Here is an 18,096-nt window from a genome sequence, read left to right as displayed (position 1 = left end):
AACCCACCTGCAGACAGGTTTCCAGAATGAAAGTCAGACCCTGGAAAATTCTGCCTTTAAGGACAGCCAGCCACACCTCAGAAAGGCTCTCTGTCCTTCAGGTTTTCCATTTGTCCATCCATCCTTCCCTATATTTCCTGATGCTGGTGTCTTAACTCTTTGAGAATCAGGATGGTCCCCAAACAGCACATTCTTGCTGATTTTCACCAGTGGACAAGAGCTCTTTGTTGTTGGCGTGCTCTTTCCAGTTTGTGTTTCACTGTAGCAATCTGCTTTCTCAGACTCTCTGTGATCGGTTTCCTGTCTACCTCTCCAGCACAAAGTTACTTCCCCTCCAACCTGCTCACACTCCACATACCCCACTCTGTGTGATTCCCCGGTCCCATCATTTCTTCTGTTTGATCAGCCTGCCCAGAGGCTCTGATCACCCATCCTGGAATGCATTTAGATGTTGAGACAGATGACATTCACCAATGAGTACGGATGAATGTTTACTTACACAACAAACTGGAACTCCCAGGAGGAGAATAGGACACACAAGAGTCTGAAGATGAGAAGGAGAGCAAAAGAGGATGAGGTGGAGGTGGTTTGGGGCTTTTTTGGTAGTTAGGATGTGGGGCCAAGGTGAGGGGCTCTCTGCTGCATTATTTGAAGATCCAGCCCCTGCACCTCTGCACACTGACCTTCCTTGTTGGGTCACACAGACAGCAGAAGAGAGGAGGGATAAGCAGCGGGGAGATCCGAGGGACCTGTCAACATCCAAATGCCAAAAATAGAGCCGTCCCCTTCGTGACACTTTCCAACCTCCAAGCCTTCACACAAGTGAAGTAGGTGGTAAGCAGTAGGCAGATTCCAGACTAGCCTTGAAACCCCCCCTGGGAATCACCTCCTCCAGAAATTCTCCCTGATGCTCCCCGCAGCAGCATTAGACTCTCTCCTTTCTGGTGCCGTTGTGTCCTGCACTTGCCTCTAGTTTTATAGCACATACCACGTGTAGTCTTTGTGGTGGATTCAAGCACGCCCCCAAAAAGATATGTTTAAGTCCTAACTCCTAGTACCTTTGAAACATGACTTTATTTGGAATTACGGTCTTTGCAGATGTAATTTAGTTAAGGGTCCTCAGGATGAGGTCATCCTGGTTTTAGAGGGGGACCCCAAATCCAGTGGATTTAGAAAGGAGAGGAAATTTGACACAGAGACACAGCAAGAAGGCCGTGTGAAGGTGTTGGCAGAGAATGGAGCTCTGTGGCCACGAGCCAAGGGCCACCACAGATTTCCAGTGGCCACCAGAAGCTAGAAGAGAGACAAGGAATAGATGTGCCTTCAAAGCCCCACAAGAAACAACTTTCCTGACACCTGCATTTCAGACTTCTGGCCTCCAGAACTGTGAGAGAGAAATTTTTCTATTATTTTAAGTCACCCAGTTTATGATAATTTGCTATGGTAGCCCTAGGAAACAAATATTTTAATAATTGTGTATCTGGATTTTTAGCTTCATTGCAAGAGCTGTGAGCTGGAGGGCAGAGGTTGTGTTTTGTGCATCTTTAGAGCCCCACAGCCTAGCACAGTGCCTGGTACAAATAGAGGAATTTTTTCATCTTACAGAAATGTTTTCTGAAAACAAAACAAAACAAACTAAAACAAAACTACTGAGCCTGACCCAATTGAATGCAGAAGGAAAAGAGCCCCTGAAATTAGCTCTAAGCAGGAGGATTCCCACTGAAACTGCTAGGTAGGTAGAAATCACGAAGGCTCAATCTTTCTGTGCATTCAAGGATGCAGTATCGTTTCCACTCTAGTTTAGACTATTTCTTTACCTTTTGCCTGCAGGTGGATTTCTAGAATTATTGGGTGGTGTTGAGAGTCCCTGAGCCAATCTGTACAGGCACTAAAGGGCTCTGGCACACATCCCAGCTTTCTCTCCAGGTCCATGTTAACCAGATCCATCTAGAAGATAGACAAGTAGCCTGGACACTCTGATTTAAACCACATGCCCTCCTGGGAGCCCCTGGAATGAGGGTTCCAATGGTGCAGATAATCTGCTGTTTGGTTTGGGTGCTTTCTTCTCTAGCTGAGTAGAGAGATGATTTTTTTTTCCCTCAGGAGGAGGTGAGTGAGTGAGGATGAAAATATTTACTTAGAGACCACCTAGGCCAGGTCTGAAAACTCCTGAGCCAGGTGGGAAACTTCAGCCCAGTGAGAATTCTCTGTTTTTGTTAAAAAAAAAAAAAAAAGAAATTGCAGATGGACAGCCCGGGCATGTTGGAGCAGACGTCTGAGGCACGAATCCCTGAAGCAGACCCAGTGACCACTGCCCTTCCGTGCTTTTCCATCGCCTCATTTTACAGATGACAAACAGCCTGGCCACTTGTTTAAGGCTCGGATTTTTTTCTTTTTCCTCTTTCTTCTCTCTTACTCTTTTTTTCTAAAAGCCACAAGAGTGTTAGGTGATTTTTCCCTCCCTGCCTAGAGAACATTTATTACAGATGCTTAATCTTTCCCCTCTCCTTGGGGCAGCTCAGGCTCTCGAACCTAGGAGTGGGATCTTTGCCTTGGCAGAAATGCTGCCCACACATAAGGGGTAGGTGCTTTTATCTGAGCCTGTTCTACAAGGCAGGCATGGGTAAGGAATAAGCACTGACTGGGGTATTGAGAACACAGAATTAAAGTAGAAACCATGGGATGGGTGCAAAAGACGTGGAAATATCCCTTCCTACCTTCGAGGAGCTTCCAGACAGGCAGACACACACACACACACTCTCTCTCTCTCTCTCTCTCTCTCTCTCTCTCTCTCTCTCACACACACACACACACACACACACACACACACACACACACACACACAAAGAGAAGTTGAAAATAACTTCTTTTGCTGGCAGATGTGTAAAACTGTTGCTTTTCATTTTTCACAGAATCTTCAGATCTATGACATTGTTTCATGTTTATGAAATTCCTGGGATATAAGGCAGGTGGCATGACTTTCATTTTCTAAATCTGAAAACAGGTTATATGAATGGACCAAGATCATATAACTTCTTTGTGTCAACATGGGACCCATATCCCATCCTGGGATGTACCACTTCTGGTACTTTCCATCTTAGTAAAAGCAGCTAACCTCTTCTGGATCCTTTCTCTTTGTTAAGTCCTGTTCTAAACACCTTACCCGCATTATCTCCTTGAATCTTTACGAGGGTCCTCTACAGGAAGGACAGTGACTTCTATCTTACAGAAAAAGAAACTGAGACATTTAGGTAATGGGGCTAGTGAGTAGTAAAACCAGAATTTAAAAACCAAGCCTGTCTCACTCAGAAACTCATCTTTGTAACTCTACAAATTTAAAATTGCATTTTGCTAAGAGGACACAGATAAAGCCGTAGTTAGTATCAGAACACCTTGATCAAGGGAATTTCTTTAAAGGATGTGAATGTTGGGTCCCTCAAAGAGAATAAGAGGAAACATATATCACACAGCCAAAACAGGAGAAGCCCTTTGGAAGAGCTGCAAATCTAATTAGCTCCCTACACAGATAGCATGGTTCCGTTAATTTTATGGGTAAGGGCCTGAGGCTTGGAGAGATCCGGTATCCTGCTCATAGTTCCAAAGCTAGGACTTTGATGGAGTCAGGATTCACGTTCTGGTTTCCTCAGATGACTTGTGGGTCTCCAATCCACCATGTTTTTTTTTAATACATGAAATTTATTGTCAAATTGGTTTCCATACAACACCCAGTGCTCATCCCAAAAGATGCCCTCTTCAATGCCCATCACCTACCCTTCCCTCCCTCCCACCCCCCATCAACCCTCAGTTTGTTCTCAGTTTTTAAGAGTCTCTTATGCTTTGGCTCTCTCCCACTCTAACCTCTTTTTTTTTTCCTTACCCTCCCCCATGGGTTTCTGTTAAGTTTCTCAGGATCCACATAAGAGTGAAACCATATGGTATCCGTCTTTCTCTGTATGGCTTATTTCACTTAGCATAACACTCTCCAGTTCCATCCACGTTGCTACAAAGGGCCATATTTCATTCTTTCTCATTGCCACGTAGTATTCCATTGTGTATATAGACCACAATTTCTTTATCCATTCATCAGTTGATGGACATTTAGGCTTTTTCCACAATTTGGCTATTGTTGAGAGTGCTGCTATAAACATTGGGGTACAAGTGCCCCTATGCATCAGTACTCCTGTATCCCTTGGGTAAATTCGTAGCAGTGCTACTGCTGGGTCATAGGGTAGGTCTATTTTTAATTTTTTGAGGAACCTCCACACTGTTTTCCAGAGTGGCTGCACCAGTTTGCATTCCCACCAACAGTGCAAGAGGGTCCCCGTTTCTCCACATCCTCTCCAGCATCTATAGTCTCCTGATTTGTTCATTTTGGCCACTCTGACTGGCATGAGGTGATATCTGAGTGTGGTTTTGATTTGTATTACCCTGATGAGGAGCGATGCTGAGCATCTTTTCGTGTGCTTGTTGGCCATCTGGATGTCTTCTTTAGAGAAGTGTCTATTCATCTTTTCTGCCCATTTCTTCACTGGATTATTTGTTTTTTGGGTGTGGAGTTTGGTGAGCTCTTTATAGATTTTGGATACTAGCCCTTTGTCCGATATGTCATTTGCAAATATCTTTTCCCATTCCGTTGGTTGCCTTTTAGTTTTGTTGGTTGTTTCCTTTGCTGTGCAGAAGCTTTTTATCTTCATAAGGTCCCAGTAATTCACTTTTGCTTTTAATTCCCTTGCCTTTGGGGATGTGTCGAGTAAGAGATTGCTGCGGCTGAGGTCAGAGAGGTCTTTTCCTGCTTTCTCCTCTAGTGTTTTGATGGTTTCCTGTTTCACATTCAGGTCCTTTATCCATTTTGAGTTCATTTTTGTGAATGGTGTGAGAAAGTGGTCTAGTTTCATTCTTCTGCATGTTGCTGTCCAGTTCTCCCAGCACCATTTGTTAAAGAGACTGTCTTTTTTCCATTGGATGTTCTTTCCTGCTTGTCAAAGATGAGTTGGCCATACGTTTGTGGGTCTAGTTCTGGGGTTTCTATTCTATTCCATTGGTCTATGTGTCTGTTTTTGTGCCAATACCATGCTGTCTTGATGATGACAGCTTTGTAGTAGAGGCTAAAGTCTGGGATTGTGATGCCTCCTGCTTTGGTCTTCTTCTTCAAAATTACTTTGGCTATTCGGGGCCTTTTGTGGTTCCATATGAATTTTAGGATCGCTTGTTCTAGCTTCGAGAAGAATGCTGGTGCAATTTTGATTGGGATTGCATTAAATGTATAGATAGCTTTGGGTAGTATTGACATTTTAACAATATTTATTCTTCCAACCCATGAGCATGGAATGTTTTTCCATTTCTTTATATCTTCTTCAATTTCCTTCATAAGCTTTCTATAGTTTTCAGCATACAGATCTTGTACATCTTTGGTTAGATTTATTCCTAGGTATTTTATGCTTCTTGGTGCATTTGTGAATGGGATCATTGTCTTTATTTGTCTTTCTGTTGCTTCAATATTAGTGTATAAGAATGCAACTGATTTCTGTACATTGATTTTGTATCCTGCAACTTTGCTGAATTCATGTATCAGTTCTAGCAGACTTTTGGTGGAGTCTCTCGGGTTCTCCATGTATATTATCATGTCATCTGCAAAAAGTGAAAGCTTGACTTCATCTTTGCCAATTTTGATGCCTTTGATTTCCTTTTGTTGTCTGATTGCTGATGCTAGCACTTCCAACACTATGTTAAACAACAGCAGTGAGAGTGGACATCCCTGTCGTGTTCCTGATCTCAGGGGGAAAGCTCTCAGTTTTTCCCCATTGAGGATGATGTTAGCTGTGGGCTTTTCATAAATGGCTTTTATGATGTTTAAGTATGTTCCTTCTATCTCGACTTTCTCGAGGGTTTTTATTAAGAAAGCATGCTGAATTTTGTCAAATGCTTTTTCTGCATCGATTGACAGGATCATATGGTTCTTATCTTTTCTTTTATTAATGTGATTTATCACGTTGATTGATTTGCGAATGTTGAACCGGCCCTGCAGCCCAGGAATGAATCCCACTTGATCATGGTGAATAATTCTTTTTATAAGCTGTTGAATTCGATTTGCTAGTATCTTATTGAGAATTTTTGCATCCATATTCATCAGGGATATTGGCCTGTAGTTCTCTTTTTTTTTCCTGGATCTCTGTCTGGTTTAGGAATCAAAGTAATACTTCATAGAATGAGTCTGGAAGTTTTTCTTCCCTTTCTATTTTTTGGAATAGCTTGAGAAGGATAGGTATTATCTGTGCTTTAAATGTCTGATAGAATTCCCCAGGGAAGCTATCTGGTCCTGGACTCTTATTTCTTGGGAGAGTTTTGATAACTGATTCAATTTCTTCGCTGGTTATGGGTCTGTTCAAGCTTTCTATTTCCTCCTGTTTGAGTTTTGGAAGTGTGTGGGTGTTTAGGAATTTGTCCATTTCTTCCAGGTTGTCCAGTTTGTTGGCATATAATTTTTCATATTATTCCCTGAAAATTGCTTGTATTTCTGAGGAATTGGTTGTGATAATTCCATTTTCATTCATGATTTTATCTATTTGGGTCATCTCCCTTTTCTTTTTGAGAAGCCTGGCTAGAGGTTTATCAATTTTTTTAATTTTTTCAAAAAACCAACTCTTGGTTTCATTGATCTGCTCTACAGTTTTTTTAGATTCAATATTGTTTATTTCTGCTCTGATCTTTATTATTTCTCTTCTGCTGCTGGGTTTAGGGTGTCTTTGCTGCTCTGCTTCTATTTCCTTTAGGTGTGCTGTTAGGTTTTGTATTTGGGATTTTTCTTGTTTCTGGAGATAGGCCTGGATTGCAATATGTTTTCCTCTCAGAACTGCCTTTGCTGCATCCCAAAGCGTTTGGATTGTTGTATTTTCATTTTCGTTTGTTTCCATATATTTTTTAATTTCTTCTCTAATTGCCTGGTTGACCCATTCATTCTTTAGTAGGGTGTTCTTTAACCTCCATGCTTTTTGGAGGTTTTCCAGACTTTTTCCTGTGGTTGATTTCAAGCTTCATCGCATTGTGGTCCAAAAGTATGCATGGTATGATCTCAATTCTTGTATGCTTATGAAGGGCTGTTTTGTGACCCAGTAAGTGATCTATCTTGGAGAATGTTCCATGTGCACTCGAGAAGAAAGTATATTCTGTTGCTTTGGGATGCAGAGTTCTAAATATATCTGTCAAGTCCATCTGATCCAATGTATCATTCAGGGCCCTTGTTTCTTTATTGACCATGTGTCTAGATGATCTATCCATTGTTGTAAGTGGGGTATTAAAGTCCCCTGCAATTACCACATTCTTGTCAATAAGGTTGCTTGTGTTTGTGACTAATTGTTTTATATATTTGGGGACTCCCATATTCGGCGCATAGACATTTATAATTGTTAGTTCTTTTTGATGGATAGACCCTGTAATTATTATATAATGCCCTCCTTTATCTCTTGTTACAGTCTTTAATTTAAAGTCTAGTTTGTCTGATATAAGTATGGCCACTCCAGCTTTCTTTTGACTTCCAGTAGCATGGTAAATAGTTCTCCATCCCCTCACTCTCAATCTGAAGGTGTCCTCAGGTCTAAAATGAGTCTCTTGTAGACAGCAAATAGATGGGTCTTGTTTTTTTTATCCATTCTGATACCCTATGTCTTTTGGTTGGCACATTTAGTCCATTTACATTCAGTGTTATTATAGAAAGATATGGGTTTAGAGTCATTGTGACGTCTGTAGGTTTCATGCTTGTAACGATGTCTCTGGTACTTTGTCTCACAGGATCCCCCTTAGGATCTCTTGTAGGGCTGGTTTATCCATTCCACCATGTTTAATGGTGCTATGAAGGCAATGGTGACCACAAGCCATGCACATCTCTTGTGAAATCCATAAGTTGGGCATCATCTGTCTGTTTCTTTTTTTTTTAATGTTTTATTTATTTTTAAGACAGAGAGAGACAGAGCATGAATGGGGGAGGGTCAGAGAGAGAGGGAGACACAGAATCTGAAGCAGGCTCCAGGCTCTGAGCTGTCAGCACAGAGCCTGACTCGGGGCTCAAACTCACCGACCGTGAGATCATGACCTGAGCCAAAGTCGGACGCTTAACCAACTGAGCCACCCAGGCGCCCCATCATCTGTCTGTTTCTAGGGAGCTTTCAGGGGCTTTCTTGGATTGCAGCCACATATTTGTTTTGGAGAACATAGTTAACATAGCTAAGATATCCAGGGGACAAAACTGCTGGGACTTAATAGCACTAGCTTTCCCTTTTTTCTCTTAAAAATTAAAAAAAAATTTTTTTCTTTAATGTTTGTTTTTGAGATAGAGCAGGAGGAGGGCAGAGAGAGGGGGACAGAATCCAAAGCAGGCATCATACTGTCAGCGCAGAGCCCAATGCGGGTCTCACAAACCGTGAGATCATGACCTGAGCCAAAGTCGGACACTTAATCAACTGAGCCACCCAGGCGCCCCTCTCTCGATAATTTTTTTTGCCTTCTGCACTGTAGCAGAATACATAGGGCTTTACGAATTTCCATAATTTCTTTAGTTTGATTCACAGTCTTTTGAAATATCTGTCATCTTGCTTACTTACAGATGCAAACACCCTCCTACTTTCCCCCTTTAATACTACATTAGTAAAGAATAATACTGATGACTGCTACCATTTTTTGAATATGTATACAAGAGGATAGCCTGAATTAGCTTATATGATTCTCTCAAAAACTGTACAGGGTAGGTATTATTTATCCCAGTTTTAAGATGAGGAAATGAAGCCAGGAGAGGTTACGTAATTTGTTCAGATCACACAGGGAGTAAATGGCAAAGCCAGGATGTGAACTTGGGTCTGTGTGATTCCAAGATTCATGCTCTTTCCATTGCCTGAAGGTAATTGAATAGGCTGTACACAGAGGCAGTGGGGGAAAAGTCTTTTAAGGTCATGTTTGTGTATTTTAATTTAAGAGAATAAATAATAGGGAAGGGGATGACATGATGGAAATGGTGCTTAGGGCAGGTGGGGAGAGTCTGGAAGCAAGAAAAACCTTCTTCAGAGGCCCCAAAATAGCAACAGGAATTGGGAATGTTGAGCACCTGGATAAGGATGGTGGCTATAGAAATAGGAGATGGTAGTTCGGAACCAGCAGACTTTGTAGAAAACTAATTGGTAAGATTTGAATCATAACCAAAGGGAAGGGGAGAGAGAAAAGGGATATAGAAAGCAAATTCTTGACAAGTAGGGGCACGTGTCATAACGCTGAGAAGGAAGGAGACTGGTGATGATATAAAGGGATTCAAAGGGCAGGGGTGGTCTCCTCTTCAAGGTTAAACGGAGAGAGCTAGAAGCAGGGCAGCCATTGTGAACAGTTGGGCCACTTGCACCATGACGGTGCGTCTGCAGGTGTTCATGGTGAAGAAAGGTCTTCCTTGAAGAGGAGGATCTCACCATTGCCAGCCCTTCCCCAGAAACAATGCTTCTTGAGTTTATACTGGCTAAGAGCTGGAGAAAGTATGCTTGAGGCCAGTGTGAAAAGGGACTTGTGTTGAGTCATGCATATGCCTACCCCCTGGCATGGCATTCTGTTTGCCATGGTGACACCCACACACCCCACCCCTTTTCTGCCAGTCTGCCAGCTCAGCCTTCTGGCACCACAGGAGGATTAGGGAGGACTGCCTCTGGAGCTGTCCAGCTCCCTGAGTTGGATGGGAGCACTGAACACTTCCATTGTCACAACTCCTGAGAAAGAGGTAGGTTTTCCATTATTTTTTTCCCCATTCTTTTATATTTGATCACTGTGGCACCCTCTACTTCATGAAGTGGCATGTTGAGGTCATTTATGTCTCTACCTGTTACCCTCTGGATGTCTTCACATAAGTTTTGTGATCTGGATTGTTGATGACAGCTCTACGCCCCTGCCTATAGATGCCTGTGCCCACACTCTGGAAAGTCTCACATAGAGCAGAGGTCACAAAGTAGCAGCCCATGAACTAGATAGATATATTTTGTTTGTCATATGCAGTGTTTGTGAGCATTTTGAATCAACACTGTTAAATTGGGAAATTTCATACATTTTCACATTTTTGGCTTTTCTTCAAAAAGTAAAAAGTGCTGGCAATCCTGGGCTTCAGTCCCACATGTCAGGCAGTGGCGAGAGTTACTACCGTGCCCTTTGAACATAGCATTTAGTCTCTATTTTACCACAGTCTCCACTAGTCCATATTACCTGACACAAGACCAGCTGCCCTCATTTACTTCAGACTGTAATGTATGACAAGGGTATTAGTTCAAACAAGAGGTGGTTCACGACCAGAAAACGTGAATGCCCTTGAGTGGTAGGTATGGCTGAATTCTAATTCCTTCCCCCTTTCTCCAACTCCTCCTTCTCCTCTCCTTCCTCCTCCTCTCCTTCCTTCTCCTTCTTCACTCTCTCCCCAAAATGCACGGCATGCCATGATGAATGCTGAGTATAAGACATTGCTCCTTCCTTCTGGTGAAGCACAACATAATTCTAAGTGAGCATCCTTCCACCGAAACCCTCCTTCCACAGCACCTTGCCCAGGGCTCCCTGGCACAAGCAGAGAGGTCTGGCAAGTCGATTTGGGGTGCTGTCTGTGACAGTGCCATTGGTTGTGTTACATATGGGCAGAGTAAAATGCAAGAGAAAGAATGTGGTGAAATAAAATGACCTGAGTATTTCAGAGAAGAGGTAAGATACTGGGTGAGTAAATGCAGTCTCTGAGGCAAAGCTGGGCAGTGCAGATGACAGAAATCCTCAGATATTGGACTCGGTCTAAGGACAGTGGATAGACGTGGCAGTATCTTACTCTGAAGAGTGGCATGACCAGATGGGAGGGCCAGGATGGGACGCATGCCCCCACCTAAAGTCAGAGGCCACTGGTGAAGATATGAGGGGGCATTTCCACTCATGGAGTCCCATCTACTCTGCCCACTTGGTCTGTATCTCTGGGCCTCAGTCTTCATCTATGACCTTCAGATGACCTGAAAGCATTAGTCTGTCTTTTTGGCAGAGACTCTGGCACTTAGCACTCTCCACCTGCTGTTTCCATTGTGAAGGTGCAGTGAGGCCAGGACCCTGATCCCTTTGGCTGGAATTTTCCCCCGGTTGACAAGTTAGTGCTGTGGACCATGCAAAGTAGGTCCTGTGTCAGCATCCCCTAGAGAGAATGAGAGGGAAATCTGGGCCCACAAATCCCAACTAATAAGAGTGTCCAGAAGGCTATTTTCTTGTGGTTATGCACCAGGCATATCTTGTGTATTTTGGTAGTAGGTTTTGATAGATTTAAATTAGTCTTTTTGTAAAAGAGAAGCAGCATCACAGAGTATGGAATGTGCCATGATGGTGCTATCTCCAGCCATTCTACCACGAGGTCATGTGTATTACCCAGGGTTTCTTTCCAGGAGGCAGGCTGAAAAAGCCAAGGGTATTGACAAGAAATAAGCATGGACCCTGCCAGCCTAACTGGGCCTGTTTGCAGCTCAGAGCTCCTGGGATTTTACAGCCACAGTCTGACAGACAAAACCACCGAGAGAGCTGGTTTTCATCCATTAAATAAATGCATTACTTCTTTTACTCTCAGCTACACTTGCTGCAATAGGCTTAAGTAATATTTCAGGACCGAATCCTTCATTTTACATAAATCTTAAATTTCACAGGCACAGATACTATGCCTTCAACATCTCCTGAGTCCTCCCTGGGGCCTAATGTAGTTGACAATAAAACATTCAAAAATGGACTCATTGATCCTCAGTCCTTAAGGATCATGCACCTGCTATGTAGTAGGCATATTAGTAGGTATTTAAGAGATGAAAGAAAGAAAGAAAGAAAGAAAGAAAGAAAGAAAGAAAGAAAGAAAGAAAGAAAGAAAGAAAGAAAGAAAGAAGAAAAGGAGTGAAGCATGGTGCTTTCCTTCTTGGAGATTATTTTATGGTAGGGGAAATCCCTACGATCATATACACAGGCACCAATGATGTGTGTGTATCAGTTTTGCTTGGTACTTCACTATCAGTGTAAAGTTCACCCCATGTTTAGCCCAGACCAGATGCAGAGGTGGCCAGTTTCTGTTTTCCTTTATTGATTTGCCTTTTTTTGTGTTTAAACTTGTACAACAACATTTGGATAGAGAATTCTCTTGTTCTAAAAAAGCAGTTAGACATCATGGTCAGAGATAATGGGCTTTGGGCTTGAGTCTGTCTACTACCATTCAGTCATGGGTCATTGGGCAAGCCATGTCCTCGAGCCTCAACTGCTCCATTTATTGCGTTTTTATCCTCCTACCTTGCTAGAAAGATAAGATGCTGGAACAAGTTGTCCTTCTACAACCATTCAGGCTGCTGACGTTTTATTGAGCACTTGCCCTGTGCCAGGCACTAGGCTTGTAATTGACGTCCATCCAAACTTTCCAAACTACTGTTCAATCTGGTCTAGCCTTGACAAATGGGTTTCAAAATAAGCATGTACAAAATGTTCCTCCTTTGGCATCTTCCCTAAGAGAATTTATTCTGAAAAGGAAAGCCAACCCAGGTCCCTAAAATGCAGGGCAAATGAGAATTTGCTTCACGGTCAAAATGATACTACCATCTCCAGGCCGGGACCCACCAGGCTTCCAGAAAACAGGCAGACAGCTCCTCCGACCAGTCCAGGAGCCAAAGTAATCCAGCGCGAAGCGTCAACTAAGCATTTTAACTAATTAATTGTGCATCTGATCAATGTTCAGCCTCTGCTGAAGGAGGCTGGGACATACCCTTTGCAACTTTCCCTTCCCTGTCTCCCCTGTGATACAGATTTGAATCTGTCTCCTTTTGGGGAGCAGGAAAGCCAACTCCAATCTGATCGCAGCACCATAGATAAACTTACTCCCTCGCCACCGGGGTGCCTCCTCAAACTGCATTTTCACCATTTCTTTCATTCTTTGAAAGTGATTTCTTTGTGAGAAGCATGTGTGAGGCTTCCCCTCCCTCTGCTCTTGACCCTGTGCAGAGATTTGGCCACTGCTGGAGCCAGGCCGTGGGAGAGGCAGCCATTCTTCGCCTCCCAGGACAAAGAGAGTTCCCTTGGTAACGGGAACCGCGTGGAGGTTCGAGAAGGGGTTTCCCTCCACCCCCCAGGTTCTCTTTCAACTCAAGAGCTCAACCCGGTCTCTCATGGAGGCGTCTCTAACCAGGGTAGGAAAACCGCAGTTTTGAATATCAGTAATTGGCGTTTGGAGACAATGCTTTGCATGCAACAGGCAGGAAAATGTGGGGAGAGTGGGTGAGTGAACTCAGCGAGCGGGTAAGCATCCTGGGTCAAGGCGGAGGGAAAGCTGGTTTCGTTTCTGTGCGCTGCAAAGTCTTGATCCCAAGTAGTTTGGGGCTGTGATAAAGTGTGTCTTTATCTTTTGGGAGGTGAGAGAATGGGGAATGTGGAAGGAGAGAAGCTTCTAGAGGCAGGTATGTACCTTTTTTTCCGGTTTCTCTTTTATCCTTGGCTTTTCACTTCTGTAAATACAAAGCAATCAGGAATGGTGCGTTTCTGTGTTAATGTCAACTCTTGCTCTTATTTCTGCCAGTGTACTTGTGGCTCGCTCTTGCTTGCTCTCTCCGCCTCTCTCTCTTACCCTTTCACTCTTTTTGGACTTTATTGTCTGGGTGATAGAGAGGAAAGATTTGTTCTAAAGGCAAGGGTGTGCTTTTCTTGTAGGAGGTCATCTCTGAACAACTGAGCCAGGGCTTAGTACAGTTGGGACTGACTGACGTTAAGTCCCCCTACTGATCTCACAGGTTGTATCAGTACTTGAATCCCTGTCACTGACCCAGGTTGTTCTAGAAGACCTCAAATGTGCCATTGATTGATGGAGGGAATGTCTGTTATTGACTAGGTTAGTAGTAACCAAAAGTCTCTGCATTCTCATATCAAAAGTTGCTACGATAATGCAGAAGATAATCTTTGAAGTCTGGGCTGAGGGCTGGCTTCCCTTTCCTTTTCTTTCCTTTCTTTTCCTTTCCCTTTTCCTTTCCTTTCTTTTCCTTTCCTCTCCCTTCCCCTCTCTCTCTTCCTCTCTCTTCCTCCCTCTCTCTCTCTCTTTTTAAGAATCATATGCAGAGGGAGGCCTAAGCATAACTGAGGAAGCTTTGGAAGGTGCTTTAAGAATCTCTTTGAGATTAAACTGATTACTGCATTCACCTATTAATCAACATTTAAATGCACCCAAAAATTCCAATTTCTTTCATTCTGTGTTCAGACTTCCAGTAAACTCTTTGGGGACAGGGACTCTAGTGTTTTCATTGTTGCACCCCCAGACTCCCAGCAATTATGGGACCAGCCATATTGGATGCTCCATCTATGTAGAATTGAATTGATTCTTCAGTGATTAGCCTGGGATGTTACAGATTGTGTACTTCTAACATTTTGCACGCAGTGTGGAGCTAGGACCAGTTTTGTGATCAGGAAACTCAGGCTATAGACTCACAAGTGACATTAATAAGCAGCAGGACCTTAGCTAAGCTATTTCAGTTCTCTGGCTCTTGGTTTCTCCACCCACTAAGTGACAGTGTTTGGATAAGAATGGTGTTTTCCCACCAAAAGTGCACCTGAGGTTTTCATGCTGCCGTTAAGCCTGGTGAGAAGAGGATTTCGCAGTGGTGGCAGTCTGGTCAGGAACAGCCCCTGAAGAAAAGGATGGTGCAGATGATGGAGGAGGTGGAACAACAAGTGGCTTGGCGGCTGGCAGGTGGAAAACCTTGGACCTTCGATGACCTCTGCCATTCAGTTGTGAGACTAATCTTTCCCAGTTTGGTGGCACCTCTCCTGTATTATATACTTTCTAAGGATGAGACGAAGTAGTACCCTAATTTTTTTTCTTGTTCTGCCAAAGGCAAGCAAGCTGTGCTTCCTAGAAGGGGATTAAAGGACAAAATTTCACACTGCTGATAGATTTGAAACACTGCCCTCAGAGTGGTGATCAACTGGTTCTGAGCCAGTCACACTGTTGCCTCATTCCAATATTTTCTCTCATTTATTCAACAATCAGTAGATAGCCGTTGAAAGCCTATGAGATTAGATGACATTTATCAGTGAACAAGACAAATCCCTTGCCTTCACAAGGCAAGAGAGAAGAAGAAAAAAGGTAAATGTGATTATTGGCTAGTGTGATAGGAGCTACAATGAAAACAAAAGTACATCAGGAGACAGAGTGATTAGTGGTGCTTTTATGGATAAGGTGGTCAGGAAGGTTCTTTTTGAGGAGGTGACATTTAAGCTGAGGCATCAATTAAGTGAGGGGATGAGCCATTCTGATCCACAGAGCATAGTGTTCCAGGCTGGAGAGCCACAATGGTGAAAATCTTGACGTGGGAGTCTGCTTGACGTGTGTAAGGCAAAGCAAAGTGTGTGGGGCTGGAACAGAGTAAGTGAGGCAGAGAAGAAAGGTCAGAGAGGGTGGAGCAAGATAGCAGAGACCATAGTGGCCTCATAAGACGTGGGAAGGATTTGGGATCTATGCTGTTGTGCTCACTTAATTGGAATGGCTTTATTCTATTCAACGTGTGATGGGAAGCCAATGGGCAGATTTGCACCTGGAAGTGACAATATCTGATCACTCCAGCAACTGCGGAGTGAACAGTACATCAGAGACAACATCTGAAAAATGGTTAGCGTGAGGGATTGAAAACTAAACTGCCTACACAGAAGGCTACATGGTGAAAAGGAAATTTGGGTATGGTTAGACAGACCTGGATTTGAATTTTGGCCCGGTAACTTGGTCATTAGGTGGCTTGGGCAAGTCATTTAACATCCCTGATCTCTGTTTCCTCATCTGTTAAAGAGGGAACATATTACCTACCTTGGTGCGCTAGGAAGAAGAAAGGAGAGTATGTATGTTATCTCATGGCAGATGCTCACAGTGATAACCCTTCCTGTAAAACAAATTGTGTGGCCTGTGCTTTGTTGGCCATCAACAACTCCATTGATGAGCAAGACAACTGAAGATGTCAGGCACATGGCCAGTCTCACATGTCACCCTCTCTATAACATGCTTCCTTTGGGAGGAGTGAGTGGTGAGAAAGGAAGAAGTGACTTGCCTGAAGTCATGCACGTGGTGAAGGTTAGGGCTGTGACTGGGGGCCAGGTCTTTATTCGCATGTAGTGTTCTTTCTTCTATGCCAGGGGTCAGCAAGCTAAGGCCCCACAAGCCAGATCCAACTTGTCCCCTATTTTAATAGAGAACATTTTATTGGAACACAGCCATACTCATTCATTTGCAAACTGACTATGGCTGCTTTAGCACCAGGTCAGCAGAGATGAGCTTTTGCAACCAAGCTTGCATGGCCTATAAAGGCTAAAATATTTATTTACTGGCTCTTCTACAAAGTTTGCCAGTTTTAGTCCTACACCATTCTGCTCCCCTAATTGGAATGGCTTTACTGTATTTAGCTTATGTATCATCAGCTAGGAAGGGGACACCATCTCCAGGTCTCCCAAATAGCACAACTGAGAGAGTCTCTTGGGGAGGGCATGGTCCTGGTGGAATAATATAGCAAGTGACCTTGGGCCACTGGTATCCAGCATAGGAGCACTGGTCACCTAGGGAAGGTGGCAAAGAGGGAGGATGAGGACTCTGGCCAAAGGGGCATAGATGGGGGGAAAGGACCTAAACCTTTGCCCTTAGCTATTTCAAACCACAAAGACAGCTATCTAAACCTGAGGTGAGGAGGAAGCTCGACAGCTCAGGAGACAGGCAGATGCAGAAGGTTTATTTGACCACCTCAGCTTGAATGTGCACTGAACTGGGACTGTCTGGGAGATATCTACCAGGGAGTAGGCAGACCCCAGGGCACATCACCTCATACTCCCATGACTATGACCATGACTATGACTCTGCTTGCTTATTCTCAGACACCATGGCTCAAACATCTTAAGGCTACTTGGAGGGTCCTCCTTCTTCTCAAGACTTTAGGACTCCATTGGGACTATGGTGTCTTCTCAGAGACTCTTTCTTTGCCTGGCACTCAGGAAGGCCATAGATTGACTTCATTCTCTTTGACCTCCAAGTTCCTACTGATGTACTTAGGTGGATCCTTCTAGGACTCTGATGCATTTGGTCCCAACACATGATGATTTGCCTACTTCAAGGTTTTAATCGTGTGTTTGAGGGTACATTTATAAGTGTGAACCTACTGGTCAGAAAGCAGTGATTGCTTCACTTGGTTAGATGTGTGGAATCCGAGTTTGACCTTCATGCTTAGGTATTCCACTTGACTCTTGGTTTCAGACTTCAGTTGTTGCCGTAAGCGGTGGAAACTGGGTTACACAGTTCTTCAACTCCAGGTAATATAAATACAGTACCATGTATTTCTTGGCACTTTTAACTTTCCACCAGCCTACATGGAGAACACCCTAGCTTTTGGGAATGCTAAATAATTCACCAGACTGATCGGCCATGGTGTTTCAGAGCTCGGTAGGCTCCTTCCACTGATCCAATGAACAGATGTGCTAATTTTTTGCTTGCTCGAAATGCTTCAGTCATTTGAACATCATGGACTCAGGGCTTGGATCAGCCATACAGTGTCCTGACACACTCACTAACTCACGGACCAAGCAACTCCCCTCACATACACCTCAAGGGCTATCTTGTCTAATTCCTAATTCCTAGAACCAGGTCAATAATTATGAAATCAAGTAGCATAATGGCCCAGTTCCAACATGGGCCCTCCCTACCCAAGACCTTTTTAAAAAGAAAAGGAAGAAAAAACTTCCTTATGTCCAATCAACCATTCCCTTCCGATATCTTCTTCCGCTCCAGTGCTTAGATGAGATTAGGGCCATTGCAGAAGTGGCTAATGAAACTACAGGTTTCCCCAGCTATCCAAAAACAGAGCATCCCTACAAAACCTTTTGTGAGCCTAAATGGCATAAAGCAAAGAAGCAATTAGCATTCAATTATATGGGACATTTTTTGCACTGTCCCAGACCCCCAAAATAATTTTTCTTAAGCTTTTCTGATACCTTGGGACACATCTTGTTAACAGATACACAAAATAAATCAAGATAAAGTGCTCACGCTCTCAGACACTGTTCAAAGGTACGGCACTTGATGCCGAA

The 18,096-nt window shown here is 43.4% G+C and overlaps 1 protein-coding gene across 6 annotated transcripts in view; it reads left to right on the top strand.

Annotated features, from left to right (window-relative positions):
* Positions 1-18,096, top strand: part of ANKFN1 (ankyrin repeat and fibronectin type III domain containing 1) — a 603,208-nt gene that overhangs the window by 284,155 nt on the left and 300,957 nt on the right. The window contains exon 1 of one of the 6 annotated variants that reach the window (XM_045044944.1): positions 11,895-13,181. The exons of 4 other annotated variants lie outside the window; for them this stretch is intronic. In XM_045044944.1, coding sequence (XP_044900879.1) covers positions 13,161-13,181 — 21 coding nt within the window. In that variant the 5' untranslated portion in view covers positions 11,895-13,160. Of the gene's footprint in view, positions 1-11,894; positions 13,182-18,096 lie in introns of those variants that run through there. One more of the 6 variants, XM_045044945.1, reaches the window with a different exon arrangement.

This window comes from Felis catus, chromosome E1 (assembly GCF_018350175.1).
Source record: "Felis catus isolate Fca126 chromosome E1, F.catus_Fca126_mat1.0, whole genome shotgun sequence".
Lineage (NCBI taxonomy): Eukaryota > Metazoa > Chordata > Mammalia > Carnivora > Felidae > Felis > Felis catus.
This window is presented reverse-complemented; position numbering and strand designations above follow the sequence as displayed.